The 16087-nt window shown below is 40.5% G+C and overlaps 1 protein-coding gene across 2 annotated transcripts in view; it reads right to left on the reverse strand.

The window, feature by feature from the left end:
- The window catches only part of FERMT1 (FERM domain containing kindlin 1), a 44261-nt gene extending 28651 nt beyond the window's left edge, over nt 1–15610 (reverse strand). Inside the window, exons 1-3 of one of the 2 annotated variants that reach the window (XM_075596013.1) lie at nt 15342–15610; nt 8635–8803; nt 5245–5478 (exon numbers count right to left, since the gene is read on the reverse strand). In XM_075596013.1, the coding sequence (XP_075452128.1) occupies nt 5245–5478; nt 8635–8785 (385 nt within the window). In that variant the 5' untranslated portion in view covers nt 8786–8803; nt 15342–15610. The remainder of the gene's footprint in view (nt 1–5244; nt 5479–8634; nt 8804–15341) is intronic. The other variant, XM_075596012.1, reaches the window with a different exon arrangement.
- Between the last annotated feature and the right edge of the window lie 477 nt (nt 15611–16087).

Consider the following 16087-nt stretch of genomic DNA (forward strand, 5'->3'; position numbering starts at 1 on the left):
ATTAATTCCAGCAATGCCAGAGGGAGTTACAACACTTTGTAATACAGCCAGATTGCCAGTTGAAGGGGTTATTATTAGAAAAACGACAGGATTGCAAACTTGTTCCTTCACTGTTCCCCTTTGTATTTCTAGCATTAGAATACTGACAAATACGTTTGAGCGGCTTTTCAAACATGTTCTGCTGTCAGCAGCAAATCACTTTACAGCACAAGAAAAACTTTTAATGTTATGTTGCCGAATAACAAGTTACTAGAGTACTCAATGAAATATATGGGATACTTCAATTCTCATATACCATACTGTGTTACTGCAACTGCAATATATGCAGCTTTGTTTCACACGCCATATTTAAAATACACAATACATCTTATAACCTTAGTATTTTTAACAGAGCAAGCACAGTCTTGTTTGGTGTAACTGAAAATATGTATGTGTTTTTCAATGAAATTCCATACAGGGAAAAACTCCATCTACTGTATCTGCCCCATCAAGTTTTTGTGCAGTTGCATTCATGCTATAGTTGTTAGGATTGTAGCTCATGTTCTCATCATTTTATTAAAACAATAAGCCCCTTTCTTTGTTAGTGTCTCCAGGCCATAGTAAATGAACATATACATTAATTGAGTCTCTTTGCTGCTTGAAAGTCATCATGAACTTCATTGTCCTTCAGTGTTATAGCTGCAGAAGCATTTACAGTGAAGCAGAAATCCCACCCCCAAGTATCATCATCATCATCATCATCATCATCATCATCATCATCATCATCATCATCATCATCATCATCATCATCATCATCATCATCTTAACTAAGATAAGAGATCAATAAGATGTACTGGTCATGGAGAAAACAAAATATGGCTGGGTGATGAGAAGCACACAGATGAGATTTTAACAACAGAAATGTGTTTAGAAATGAATGCTAAAGAAATTGTCTAAAAAAAAAAAAGCTGCACCCAGTGAAATGAATACAGTTTGACACATATTGCAGGTAAATAATATTTAACAGAGAATGCAAAAAATACAAAAACACATTCCAAAAAGAATAGACCAATACAAGCCACTAACACCACACTCACTTTGAGATGTTTTATTTTTCTTTACGTCTGGGCTGTTTTCTAAACCTTGTGTAACGCTGTTTCTCCCCTGGCTATGTGTTTCCCGACCCTGCCAGGTGCAGGCTGGATGGCAGTTGGGAGCGTCATGCTTGGGGGAGGGGGACGGGTGGAAGGGGATGTTTGGTGGGGGAGGTGCAAGGGTTCACACGTAGTATGGTGTCACTAAAACCTTCCCAGGTATATAAGGTATATAAGGCTCCTTACCCAAATTTAGAGGAGAACGATTCCAGGATATAGCCTGCTACAGGATGGATGCGCTGCACCGAAGTACCACTCACGAATACACCACTCTCTAATCTGTATGATTCTATTGTCATTTGGCAAGTTTTCGGTGGTTTAGCAGCCTTTCAGAGAGACTTTTGCCGATTTGACACGCACTCGGTGACGCTGCAGGTCTGACGTCAGACGCTGTCCCACGAGGCTGTGAGCTGATCCCTACAGACTCCTGTCCCGGTGGAGGTCCAGCTTGTACTTGGTACTCGTGGCACAATCTACTGGACTCTCCGAGTGTGCTTTGTGTCTAGCAAGGACTTTGTAGACCATCCATGTGCAGACTGCGGAAGTGGACCTAAGAAATCCTCACCTGCTGTCCTTGCGTGTTCCAGCTCCCTGAAGTGGACGTAAACCTGCTGTTCCTGCGTGTTCCAGTTGTCTGGAGTGGTAACAGATACCAGTATTTATTCTGTGCCTGTTTTCAACTTGCTTTATGTACGCAGAACCTTGAACCATTTTTTATTATAAAATTGTACCTATATAATTCACGATGAGCGTTGTGCGCTGTTCTTTCTTTTGTTTTGTCTAGCTACCCAGGGTCTTGGGCTACCCTCTGTACAGCAGCAGACGCTCCAATTTGATTGGTAACACAGTTATTACATATCACTCATTTGGGTTTAGTGGTACTATATAATGACTACTTTATCACATATATTAATTCATTTTAACTGCGCACCTGTATTGTTATTTTCGATTCCAGGATATAGCCTGCTCCCCAGTGAATGAGGCCGGGTTCTGCTTTACCCCATCAGAGGGTAAGGGGGTGGCGATTACTGGAAATGGGGGTTCCCTTTGGGGAATACCTTCTGCCTCTGGCAGCTACCCTACAGGATGGAGGCGCTGCACCGAAGTACCACCCATATATCCCATTGCTATTTCCATTAACATCGCGGAGACTCAGGCTTTCTGGTCTATAACAGGTGAGCTACTCAGCACCAGAGTACACATAACATAGTAGATCTCCTGTAAGGGGGGGGGGGAAGGGTGTTACATATCACAATTCATCTTTTTGCAAACCTTTTGCATCACCTTCCTACTGTCTCTACGTTCCACCTGCATACCCCTTAGACTGTAAGCTCTTCTGAGCAGGGACTCCTTTTCCTAATGTCTGCTTTTATGTTTGAAGCACTTATTCCCATTATGTCTCATGTTGGATGATGCTACACAAATAAAGATATACATACACACATATGCAGCTCAAGCCCTTAGTGGCATCATTTGAAACTAAATCAATCTCTTATTATACTAATGTAGTAGTTTTCAACCTATTTTTGGCTAAGGAACCGCAAAATTAGATTGTGAAATTCTGGAGAACCCCCATCTCTCATGCCGCCACCGCCCCCTGTGTCTCTCCCCCCTCACACTCTCCCCCTTACGCTCTCACTTAGTTACACACATACACACATACACACACACACACACACACACACACACACACACACACACACACACACACACACACACACACACACACACACACACACACACACACACACCCTCTCTTACACACACACACGCGCGCACACACACACACACACACACACACACACACACACACACACACACACACACACACACACACACACACACACACACACACACACACACTCCCCCACTCTTAGGCTGCGTCCCCACTTGTGCTGACCGTGCACATGCTTGAGACCGGTGACGTCACCAACTCTCAAAGCATGAGCACAGGGTGTCCTGCCTAAATTTGCAAGCAGGAGCATTGATCGGTGCTATTTGTGTGTGTGTAATGTGTGTGTTTGTGTGTGTGTGTATGGCTATGTGTGTGTGTGGCTGTGTTCTGTGTGCACTTACCTCAGCTGAGTGCATGTCAATCTCAATTTTTTTTGTCTCCCCAAGTGCCAAGCTTGGGAGAGCATACATGCCCGTGCACACGCCGCGTGAGCATGAACGGGCTGATTCACACTAACAGAAGAGAAAGCGTCAAGCGCTGAACACCTAGCGGGCTCAGTGCCAGCGGGGACGCAACCTTACACATACACAAACACTCCCCCTCTTACACCCACACACACACACTTCCACACACACACTTCCACACACACACTCACACACACACACACACACACACACACACACACACACACACACACACACACACACACACACACACACACACACACACACACACACACATACACACACACACACGCTTGCCACCTACTACTGAAGGCTAAACCGGAGATACAAAATTTAGCGCTTACCTTCAGTTGCATCTTCTTCTGGCATCCGCTAGCATCCTTGCTGCTGTCGCATGCGCTTATAGTAAGCTCGACGCGATGGAGTGACGGCTTGGTGGAAGTCATCTCAATTTGATTTTTTCAGCGACCACAGCCTGACGTCACGATCGCTTCGCTGTCGCCGTCACTATAAGCGCGGCCTTACACGCACACATACCCACCTCACACACACACGCACGCACCTTAAGTCACCTGCCGGCAGTGACCGGGTGGCTGCTGCTGCTTAGCTTGGGAGCCACCGGGTCACTGCCATGTGGGGGTGCCACCGGGCCTTTGACAGCTGGGAGACTTAGCCCAGCACTCCCCCCCTGGCAGCCACGGAACCCCTGAGGGGTGCTCGCAGAACCCCGGGGTTCTGTGGAACCCCAGTTAAAATCACTGTACTAATGGATATGGGAACTTAAAATAATAATTATCAAATGTTCTCCTGTAGCAAATATATAGGCGAAGGCATTTTGGCTTTGAAATGTTCTGTGACAAATGTAAATGAATAATTCATAATACTTGTTCATATGTAAATATGCAATCCTGCTTTTATATTTCCACAGAACCTGAACTTTGGATCTTCACGTCTATGATTGTACAGCCACTGCTCTGAAGGTTACTCAGTCCCAATGATATTGAACGCCCTCCTTATAAAATTGCTGGTGCAACCCCACGGTCCATGACCGGACCGAAACGTCGATCTCTGTACTGTAATAATGTTTTAATATATCTTTTTGCAAAGACCAGTGAAAAGACATTTCTTCTGTTTGACGTCTACTGTGCCTCATGACGGTGAGGTTTCCCAGAGCACCTGAGGCGGTTTACATCCTGTCTACACTTGTTCCTAAAACTGAACATGTCCTACCTAGGCTGACAACATATGTAGGAAGACTTCCAATTGAAATTATTTTAAAGACAAAAAAGTTAACTTGAAGTACATGGGATTTCCACCCTAAGACAGGCTACAGTATTCTCATATGCTAAACATACTTCAATCATTTATCCAAATGGGGCCAGATCAGAAAATATTAGCAGCAGAAGCTTATTATAATGTAATTTTAGATACATTTAACAACGTGATAATAATATATTATAATAATATAATTATAAAATATAAAAAACATTTGAATATAAATACAATTATATTATTACTTCAACATTTTGCAAGCATCGATAACATCTGTAGAATATATATTTACATTTCGTTAACATATAAGTTTTAGTGTGATAAATTGCACTTTGCTCCTGCTTATTTCATACTGGTTGCATGGGCAGCCACATCAAGAGCCCAAGAGCCATACTGTATGTGTTTCATGGCAAAAGTAGTGCAATTCCAGGTAAAAATGTGTACAATATGTGCTAAAGAAAATACGTAATCCCAATAAAATCAACAGGATTTCTCTTTGCTACATTTTTAAGGATCTCAAATCTCAAAAATACCTGAATAAAATGTATGACACACTGAAGGGAAAATAATTTTTAAGTTTCATCTGCAGATAAGCCTGATTCTAATTTTTAGTTAACATTTAAGTTTTAAGTTTTTTTGTTAACAGCACTGTAATGCTAATATTTCACAATGCACTTTTTTTGTTGTTGCATTTACTCACTTAAAATTTTGCAGATCTCATTTACGGCTTTGAACACAACCGCTGAAAAGCTCACTTTTAGCCTCATCGTTTTCATATTTGGCAAACGAAGGCGCAGTAGTTTGTGTTGAGGTGTGAAAATCAGTTTAGCATCAGCCTGCACTCCATGCTTGTCCAGTGTCCAGTGAGTTTTTAAAAGCCAGCAATTCTTTTGTTCCCACCAAAGTGCATAATCTGACCAGTCTTGCGATAGCCCTGAAAGAGAAGTGAATAAAAATGAATCTTTATACAAAGTAACTTCTCCATATGAAACATATACAGTATGTGATCAATATTCTGTAGGTATGAATTAGTATGAAAGAGGCTTTCATATTTGTTTCTATGAAATGTTTTTAGTCTCAGCTAATGGTGGACACTCACTTGTGCCTTGGTTCTAAAAAAAACGGTTGTCTTCTGGTTTTGGTTCTTAAAATGTTTGTGTTGTGGTTCACCTAATAGCTGTACTTTTTTCCCGTTTATTGTCTCTTGAATGTCAAAAGATATTTGCGTTAATTTGATGTGAGTGGGGATTTTAATTTCTGAATGGGATAAGGGAGGCTGGAAATGAAACTTTTTTTTTTTTAAATGTCTTCCATCCTTAATAATAATTGTAATCAATCAATCAATCAGTTATATATAATTCAAACAAACAATGTGATACAAATCCATTGTTTTGTATACCATACAATAATTCCAGCTTGTATTTCAATGTAACAGTTTATTTACATTTTAAGGTAGCTATACTAGAACAAGAATTACACATGGAAGCAAAACTGTCTCAAGTACAGAGCATTGTAAAACATACTGGACACCTAATAAGCTCCTATTGAACCCCCAAAATAACCACAACATATATATAAGCATATGAGTGTCACAGAGGAGTGCTACTGAGCATGGCAATATATATTTAAAACCAGAGACAGAACATAAAACACAGACAGAGCTCAGTTTTAGAACATCCAGTGAAACTCATACACGGTACAGTGCCTAAATATATATATGTATAAATATCTATTAAGTAAAATGGTCTTTTAGTTTGACATTTTTGGCCAAAATTGTTGTAAGCCCCTGAGCCAACGGCATGGCAGACAACATTTCAGGGGTCCCTAACGCTAATATAAATTCTTAATAACCTGTGTAATAACAGGAAGAATGATTTATAGTAAATCTGTCAATATTAGTTGCAAAGTTCTAAGTTCTATTTAGGCACTGTACTGTGTATGAGTTTCACTGGATGTTCTAAAACTGAGCTCTGTCTGTGTTTTATGTTCTGTCTCTGGTTTTAAATATATATTGCCATGCTCAGTAGCACTCCTCTGTGACACTCATATGCTTATATATATGTTGTGGTTATTTTGGGGGTTCAATAGGAGCTTGTTAGGTGTCCAGTATGTTTTACAATTCTTGTTCAGCTAGTCTTGGCTGTTTGGAGGGTGGCAACCTCCTACCTAATTGAAGCTCACCCCCTCCCACATTTAAATGGTTAAGGGCTCACTCCATAGCATCTTCCACTCAGGGGAACTGGCTTGCTTGCAGTATGGTTGTGACAACTCTAATACAGAGTGCTTTTCCTGGTAATGTACAGGTTAATAAAAGCTTCAATCAGACTTAGAACTTTGCAACTAATATTGACAGATTTACTATAAATCATTCTTCCTGTTATTACACAGGTTATTAAGAATTTATATTAGCGTTAGGGACCCCTAAAATGTGGTCTGCCGTGCCGTTGGCTCAGGGGCTTACAACAATTTTGGCCATAAATGTCAAACTAAAAGACCATTTTACTTAATAGATATTTATACATATATATATTTAGGCACTGTACCGTGTATGAGTTTCACTGGATGTTCTAAAACTGAGCTCTGTCTGTGTTTTATGTTCTGTCTCTGGTTTTAAATCAAGTACAGAGCAATCTGTTTTCTATTCCGACTTAAGTATCATTTAATTGATAGACAGCAAAACAAAAAAACCTAGTAAATACAATAACATTTCTCAGGACATACAAAAGCTAAAAAAAATTATTGTGAAATGTTATAGTACAGATTTATAGCTGTCATGGAGGTCAAAAAAACAAAAGAGTGAGATTTGTGGGATTTGGATAACAAAATGACATTATAATGGAGTCATTCTGATGAGCAAAATAAAGCTGATGTCTTAAACACATTGGTAATAAATAAGAGTTATAGACAATATTATGGTTATAATAAAGTTAATATATATATTATATATATATAACATATATATATATATATATATATATATATATATATAATCAAAAAATAAATAGATGATACCGTTCTGTGGCTAACGAAATGCTTTTATTTGTGCGAGCTTTCGAGATACACTGATCTCTTCTTCCGGCGATGTTACAATGAATGAAGCAAGCAAAGGGTATACTTAAAAACAGTGTCTCTTGGAATGTTATCTGTGCTAGTCCTTCCCCCGGTGTGGATGAGATTTATGGCTGGAGATCATCCACACCGGGGGAAGGACTAGCACAGATAACATTCCAAGAGACATTGTTTTAAGTATACCCTTTGCTTGCTTCATTCATTGTAACATCGCCGGAAGAAGAGATCAGTGTATCTCGAAAGCTCGCACAAATAAAAGCATTTTGTTAGCCACAGAACGGTATCATCTATTTATTTTTTGATTATTGAAGCTCGGCTAACACGGTACTGATACCTCTAGATGGATATATATATATATATATATATATATATATATATATATATATATATATATATAAGTCACATATGTATATGCATAGTATAGATAATGCATACAGCACTATTTATAAAAATGTATATTCAGAAGAGCATACAATTGGTTTTCTGTGGTGCCTGAGGCTAGAGACATAAAGCACCTTGCCTTGGCTCACAAGTAGCTTACACCAGGTGTCATAGCCATCTCCTTTGTTTAAACACATTACAGTACCTTAAGGCCACTCATTCTTTTTAGGTAATACAATATCTAACATACATACGCATTAACATTAGGACCAACAACAGGGGAGACACAAGGAAGAGCTTGCATACCTGAAACATTACACTATACAGTGTAAGGAAATCCACAGTAACACAAGAGTATTTACTGCCATTGTATTTCGATTACCAGGGGAGTTTCTAAATACTTTTTCATTTATTCCCTGCTAATTCCAACACAATTACCTGTATTTCAAGGCAAAGACAACCCTACACTCTATTAAAAGTGGTTGTAATTTGAACATAAATGGTGAACACGTTGAGACTTGAAATAGATGGAAATTGCGTTGGATTACTATTTTATTTGAACCTCCAAAAAACAACAACTTGTTTTGTAAACTGAAAATTAGATGAATAAGCTATTCTGAATGAGAAATATTTTACTTACTCATTTGCTCTACAAGTTTGAGCATTACTCCACCAATATGAAGATCTCCTGCCACTCTGATTGTGACTTTTTGTTGTTCTGCCTCATTCTGCTGATCCACCGTAACACACAGCTCCCAAGAGGCGGCTCCAAATTCCGCAGTGTGGCTCATCTTAGAAATCTCAGAGTTCTGCAGAGAAAAAACAGAAAGCAACATTAGTTACTGAGGCAAAGAGAATTTCCAATAAAATTATATATTAACCACTTTCTAATTTATGTCAACATATAACTATTGATTTCTTTACCTCTTGAGTACTGAGTCATACGGAGTATCACAAAAAATTGCAGAGCACAATATGATTTTGGTAAAAATCAGGATTGCAAGTTGCAATACTATTGCATTTTATATTTTTTTGGTATGGTTTATTCATTTTTGTGTAGATTTCATGGAAAGCACACTATAAAGTAGCAGTCCTGCCTGGCGTTTTTTTTGTTGTTTTATTTTTTATTTTGATGTAGCCCTGTTTTCCCGCCCTCTCTGGAAACATGTTGCTGCTACTACTGATGTCTTGGTGCGTGCATACCTGCGAGGGTCCAGGAGAGCTGAGAGCCTGCGATGGGGTGGGGACCAGGACAGGCATACGTGATCCTTACGTTCTTTCCATGGTGATACAGCGCCTCCAGACATGGCAGGCTACAGCAAGGCTGTAGGAAGTCCCTACCATTACAGTTCTTTCTCTCCAATACCTCTGGTTAATAGACCGCAACTCAGCCAGGGGTATATAAATGAGGTCTTTATTTGTAGCAACCACTGCAGATAGTAAACAGCATTGCATTTAGTAGAGAAGGGGTCTCAGATCCCTGGAAGGTGCTGGCCAGCAGTTAATGGTTGAGGCTTTGTACCATGCACATATCTTGCTCTCCCAGTCCCAGGAGGGTGGAGGAGAACTTGACACACACTCCTCTCCCTAGAAGGGATGGAGGGAAACTCACCCCTCCTCGCCCTAGGAGGGGTGGAGGGGAACTCACACCTTCTCTCCCCATGAGGGGTGGAGGAGGACTCACTCCTATCATTTGTAACATCCTCCCTAATGCAAAAGGGGAGGGCACAGGGTCTGCACCAGGATTGGCTGTAACACAGACCACATGACTCCACCTCTCTTGCCACTCAGGGAGGCTGCGTGGGGGTTGGGGGGGAGGAACCCCACAGGATAGCCTGTCACTGCCTGCAGCTACTGGGACTTACGTGACAGGAGGGGCAGAAAGATAGTTGGACCAGCCATGGCTATACTGTATTTACAACCGTGAACTGTGCTATTTTCATAAAAAGTCAGAATTGTCTGTGTGTAATAAAACATCCTATTGATAACATTATGAAATAAAAAATGTGATAACGCCAATTTAGTGTACACAGTGAACTGTTACTTTCTGGATCCAAATTGATTCAGTAATAATTTGTTATGATGTGTTTGCAGTTTCGGTTTTAGACACCTACTGTAGACACGCAGGGCTAGATTCAGAGGGGCTTTACAACTCTAACTTCATGATGCAAAATGCGTTTTTTGGAGTACTTATTTTGCAGCTAATTAAGGTGTCTTAAATAAGCATGTAATTATGCAATATCAAAGTTCTGATAGTGTTTTTGATCTGGGAGATGTGTCAATCTATTGCAGATTGTGTGAACTTTTAACATGAGCTTTCCTAGTCTCAGCATTTTCTTGAGAACACTTGAAGATAAGAAAATGAGGTTTCAATGGTTTTATCAACTACAAATGAATCAAGAAAAACTTCCCCTGTTTTGAATCTGCACCAAATCTACAATACCAGTGCACATTTCACCTGTTCTGTGAGATTTCACGTTTTACACTATTCATATGCAAAATGATAGATCACATTTTACTTTAACTTGGTGTTATTTCACCCCATAACAGTGCAATTTATCATAAAGTATAATCTTTATACATTTGATGGTAATCAAAATAAATAAAAGGGGATTAGAACTTTCATAAAAAATTGCATGTGGAATTAAAAGAGCAGTTAGGGGTAATCACAAACCACAGGGTAACAAATTATGTTGGCTACAATAGTGCTATAATAGGCACTGACAGTGTGTGCAGTCTCTCTAGTAAGAGGTTTTACTTGGTCTATTGATAAGGAAGCATTCATATTGCACCTTCTATCCTCTAGCTGGGGATACGAAACAGAAATGATAAAACGAAAAGCATAACTCCAGGGAAATGGCTAGTAGAATTGTTATGGTAATATTATATCTATGTCGCTTTCATAGCTAAATTGCCCTTGATGAGTTCTGGTTTGATTGTAATTTTGTGAACTAGCATGCACATTTTTTTGAACACTGGGCAAAATTTGAGCAAAATACCTTCACCCATTGCATGGATGGAGGGACCGCCGCAACCTTATTAGCCATGATGTAGCTACTACATCATGGGGCGGCCGGAGTGCCCGACCCGAGGACGTGGTGGCTACGTTATGGGGAACTCAAGAGGTTAATACATTGATGCAAGGTAAAAATGTCTCTTTTTGGCCCATAGCTTCCGTAATCTTTCAGAAAGAAGATAGACTTTGAGCTCTATATTTTAAAGTCTCTCAGATGCAAAATTGGAGCAAAATGAGCAATGTTAATAAAAATAAATAAATACAATTCTGCACCATATTTATGTAAGCAGAAAATCCACTAAAAATAGATACAGAAAGCACAAACACACACACACAAAAACACAGGGAGGTGGAACCAAAATAACTATACCACAAATTGAAGGGGTGATACAAACCCTCCCTGAGTTGTGTAGCAAAAAATAAACCACACGTAAATACAGTATATTCCACAGTAAAAAATAAATATTCCTAAAAAAATCATTAATAGTGCAAAACCATCCATACATTAAAGGATCAATATAAAATCAGCATAAATACAGACCAGATAAGGCAAGACAAGCCCCCTGAGCCGCATAACGTTTCAGGGAGACGCCCCCTTCGTTAGATCACCCCATTAGACAAAGCCGGTACCTCCTCCCCATATCTCCATGCACCATATAATCCAAAGTAGGAAAATGCATCCATAAATAAATACAATACAATATCAGCATATGTATATATGCTGATATTGTATTGTATTTATTTATGGATGCATTTTCCTACTTTGGATTATATGGTGTGCAGTGTCTTTGTTTCAGCTACCGGCTCTTTTTTTGTAAGCAGACAAATCCAATAGTTTTGAATTGGATTTATTTTTTTGATAAATCTAGCGCAATTTATTTTACTCTAGTTTTGAAGCCAGGAGATGTTTGTCAATTAGCCCCTTCACACCACAAATTCTTTAAGAGTCTATAGGGGTTATTCATTACATTGTGATAGTGCCGGTAAGGGCATCATTCAAACGATGCCGCGGGGTCATGTGGTGTGATGTCATTTGACGCCACGTTGCCATGGGGATGCTTCCTGAGCCGGCTGAATCTCAGTAAGTAGAGGTTGCAGAGGCCTCGTGCGGTCCCCCGGAATGTCATTTAAATGCCTGGGGGAGGAGCGCGGGACCGCTGCAACCACCCACGCCCCCCCAAAAAGAACTTGCTCCCCCCCCCCAGTTTGCGTAACCCTGGTCTAATGAATAACTCGCTATGTATAAATGCAGAGAAAAATGTGTTTTGACACTTTGTTCCAATTGCTTCAAATATTAAGAACTATTTGGTGCAAAACGTTAGTCTGACGCTTCAGAAATGGAAGAAGAGAATGTCGCAATAAAATCAGAATTCGATACATCTCATTCTACTGTAATATGTGCACCTGGTAGCGCGTGAGGAATATGGCATCATTTTAAATACTTGCATACATTACCGCTAGGGTTGCCAGGTGGCTTCTCCAAAAATACTGGACTCAATGGTGAAAGGTGCGTCAGGACACTATGTCCAGGGAGGAAAATACTGGACACATACATGTCCAGTATTACAGTACCTCTCATTTTTTACTGGACAGTGTCCAAATACAGGACAGTCCGGTTTAATACCGGACACCTGGCAACCCTAATTACCGCAGGATGAAAATGTCCTAGTTCAGGGGTAGCCAACTTAAATCCTTAAGGCTGAGCTTATAGGGCAGACCACGGCGAAGCGACTGCCGTCGCCGTTGTATTAGCGATTCCTGCTTATAGTGCAGGAGACGAGAGGGCGATCGGGGGACGTGGCCGTGAGCGGTCCGCCCATATTGGCTGAACTGCTCACGTGCCGATGACGTCACGCGAAGGTCGCGGAAAAAATAAAAATACTTTAGACTTCCAGCGATCGCGACCGCTCCGTCACTCTGGAGCGCTGTCACAGTCGCGCCCACTATGGGCACTCGCGACCGACTGCATGTACTTGCCACGGCGCTGCACGATGTCGCAGTCGCCAGCACTAAAAGCGCAGCCTAAGAGTTACCAACAGGTCAGGTTTTCAGGATATCCCTTCTCCAGCACAGGTGGCTCAGTATTCAGAGCCCTTGAGGCCTGGGGTTGGCTACCCCTGTCTTAGTTACTTATGTTATTTTAACCAGAAATGCGCAATATTTTCTTGATGTCATATTCTACTAAGTAATGTTAAAAAATGTGTTATACTTTCTTTGAATTGATACATACTGTAGCACTAGAGATATCTGGCTGTATATTTTACACATTTGAATTGTTTGTGTTTCTTGTGTTCTTAAATAAAAAGTCTAAACGCAAATAAAATGTATAACATTTATGCCAGTAGTATGTCAAAAAAAGTATAACCCTCTGATTGCGTTGAAATGTCAGTCCTTTGTGGAAAAAACAAAACAAAGGATTGCTATTGATATCACAATGTGGAATTTCAGACCTAAACACCAAGAAAAGAAAAAAACCACAGGTTGATCTGCATTCCTATTGCTAAACCTCCCAAGATATCTCTCCTGAGGGTGAACTTTATACATTCAGCCTTCCAGGTGAGCAAGTGCCTGCATGTTGGGAAAGACTTAACTCTGGGATCCTGCAGTATATAGAGCACGTAGAAAAAGCCAGAAACAAATACACTACAGCAGAGTGAAAGAGCTAGAAATCCATACATAAAACATACTAACATCGATACTTGCCAAGTTTGTGACAACGCATGCCTCACAATTCTATGGGTAAGAACAGAACCTGTCCAGCATTACTTTTCAGGTTCTTCTGGCAATAAAAGTGTTGTTGTTAGCAGCAGCAGCAGCACGCTAGTTCCCTGGCAATATATTAATCTACTGTACTATGTTCCTATTGTGTCATACATATTTTGAGGTTTCTTTGGCATATCAAGAGTTAATGATTGACCCATGTAGTGCTAAAGAGGTGTCCCATGCATAGATTTGTCAAGAATGAAATCCCATAACTAAAAGAAAAAAAAAACTAAAATCACACTTTTGCTGGTGTTTGGATCCGTTCCCTTTCACTGGTCAAATGCTCCATTTGCAAGTAAAACACAAATAAAATACATAGCAGCTGCCTGTAGGTGTTGCGTGTGTACTGATTTCTGAACATGGGGCCCAGCTTTAACACCTGAGCTGCCAGAGGGAACCAGTGCCTCATCAATATGCAATGCATTTCTTCACTCCTTCAGAAGAAAATGGGTTTAAACAGGTCCAAGTCTTCAAGATTTTCAGAATTGCAAAGCTATTTTTTTTTTTTTTTAGAGAAATCAAGCAGAGGAAGCAAGAGGAGCCTAAGTTGCTTTCTTCACTCTGCCTAAGGGAACATATTCTCCATCCAGTCTTCTGCTATCAGTAGCCATGTCTTGTCCTCACATTGTACTGTTCTCCTAGGTACCCATGGTACCCTCACACTCATACAGTACCTGTGTTTACCTTAGAGAACGATGCTTACAAATGTTAATTGTGCCTTCATCAACTCAATCTGGTGACTGGCTGCCTTCAAATGTATACAGTATACCCTTATTGCATTCACACACAGATACCTCTATTGCTCACGCATTGGTGCTTGTGCTGTCCTCATACAGGTACATGTGCTACTATCACACTTGTGGTAAGAAGTCTACTCAAACACTACTACTTTATACATGCAGCCAATTAGGGCTTTACCTTTAGTCTGGTAACAATTTTGCCCTCGCACCATTTTGCCTGTAACTCGCACAGATTCCTTACATACACTTAACAGCCCTTAGTAAATACTGTATGGCATCCTCAGACTAGTATCCGTTCTGTCATCGCATGGAATTTATTTCTGTATGTCTCTATCTCTAATATCCATTCTGTCCTCATATCAGTGCCTGTGCCGCACATGCGCGCACACACACACACACACACACACACACACACACACACACACACACACACACACACACACACACAAAAAAAAAACCACCTGTGCCATTTTAACATTAGTACCCATTCTGTCCTCACACTAAGATGACATCACTGTAGGTACCCCTAGCTTACCTTGAAAACGAGAGGTAACTCCTGGAAAAACATTTTATAAATAAATACCCATACCCACACACAATTAAATCTGAGCTTCCCACACTCTGGTACCTGTATTGTCTAAGTCAGTGGTGGCCAAATCCTGTCCTCAAGGGCCACCAACAGGCCAGGTTTTCAGGATATCCCTCCTTCAGCAGAGGTGGCTCAATCAGTGCTGAAGAAGGGATATCCTGAAAACTTGACCTGTTGGTGGCCCTTGAAAGACTGAAGTTGGCCACCCCTGGTCTAAGTGATATTTGGATTTGTCTCACCTTTCTTTTCTTCGCAGTGTACAACAGTGTGTCCACCTGGTTTCCTGTATCAGCAGTAATGAGTACTTGATGTTTGCAGCAATTCTTAATCTCCACCCAGCAGTGACGAGGGGAAGGGGAGGGAAGTGGGTTCTGAGCTGACAGAGTTGCCCTTCACTTGCAGTACAATGGGTCCCACCCAGCCTGTCTGGCACCAGTGAGGATTGCTATCACTGCAGGTAACAGCATGTCAGAGAGCAGCCACAGCTGCAAACTTCAGTGACTTTACCTCTGCTGCAAACATCGATAGCTACAAATACTTTCCCCCCTCCCCACCCCTCTATACCTTCAGCAGTGATGTCTGTAAATGGGAATATTATACATATAATTTGTCAACATCACATGGATCACTTACTTTATGCCAATTGCACAGTTTAGGGAGAGTGAAGGAGACACATAGGCGGGTTTGGGTGATTCATGCAGAACAGGAAAGTCTGTCCTCCAGGCAAAGATATTACATCAGGACTTTATTACCGCGGGATGCGTGCTTTTCTGTCTACTTTGTAGTTAACTCTTTCCATTCGTAAAATGCCAATAATAGACACACAGTGGTACTGTGCTTTGCAAGCACCATGTACAAGTTCTTATTTCAGTTTAGATTGTGTTGTTAAATAAATGTACAGTACGTCTGTATATTTTAATAAATATCTTGGGGTTGTGTAGTGATTTTACCTAAAAGTGAAACAACTGAACTACTACAAGGAAGT

This window comes from Ascaphus truei, chromosome 4, assembly GCF_040206685.1.
Source record: "Ascaphus truei isolate aAscTru1 chromosome 4, aAscTru1.hap1, whole genome shotgun sequence".
NCBI classification, from domain to species: domain Eukaryota; kingdom Metazoa; phylum Chordata; class Amphibia; order Anura; family Ascaphidae; genus Ascaphus; species Ascaphus truei.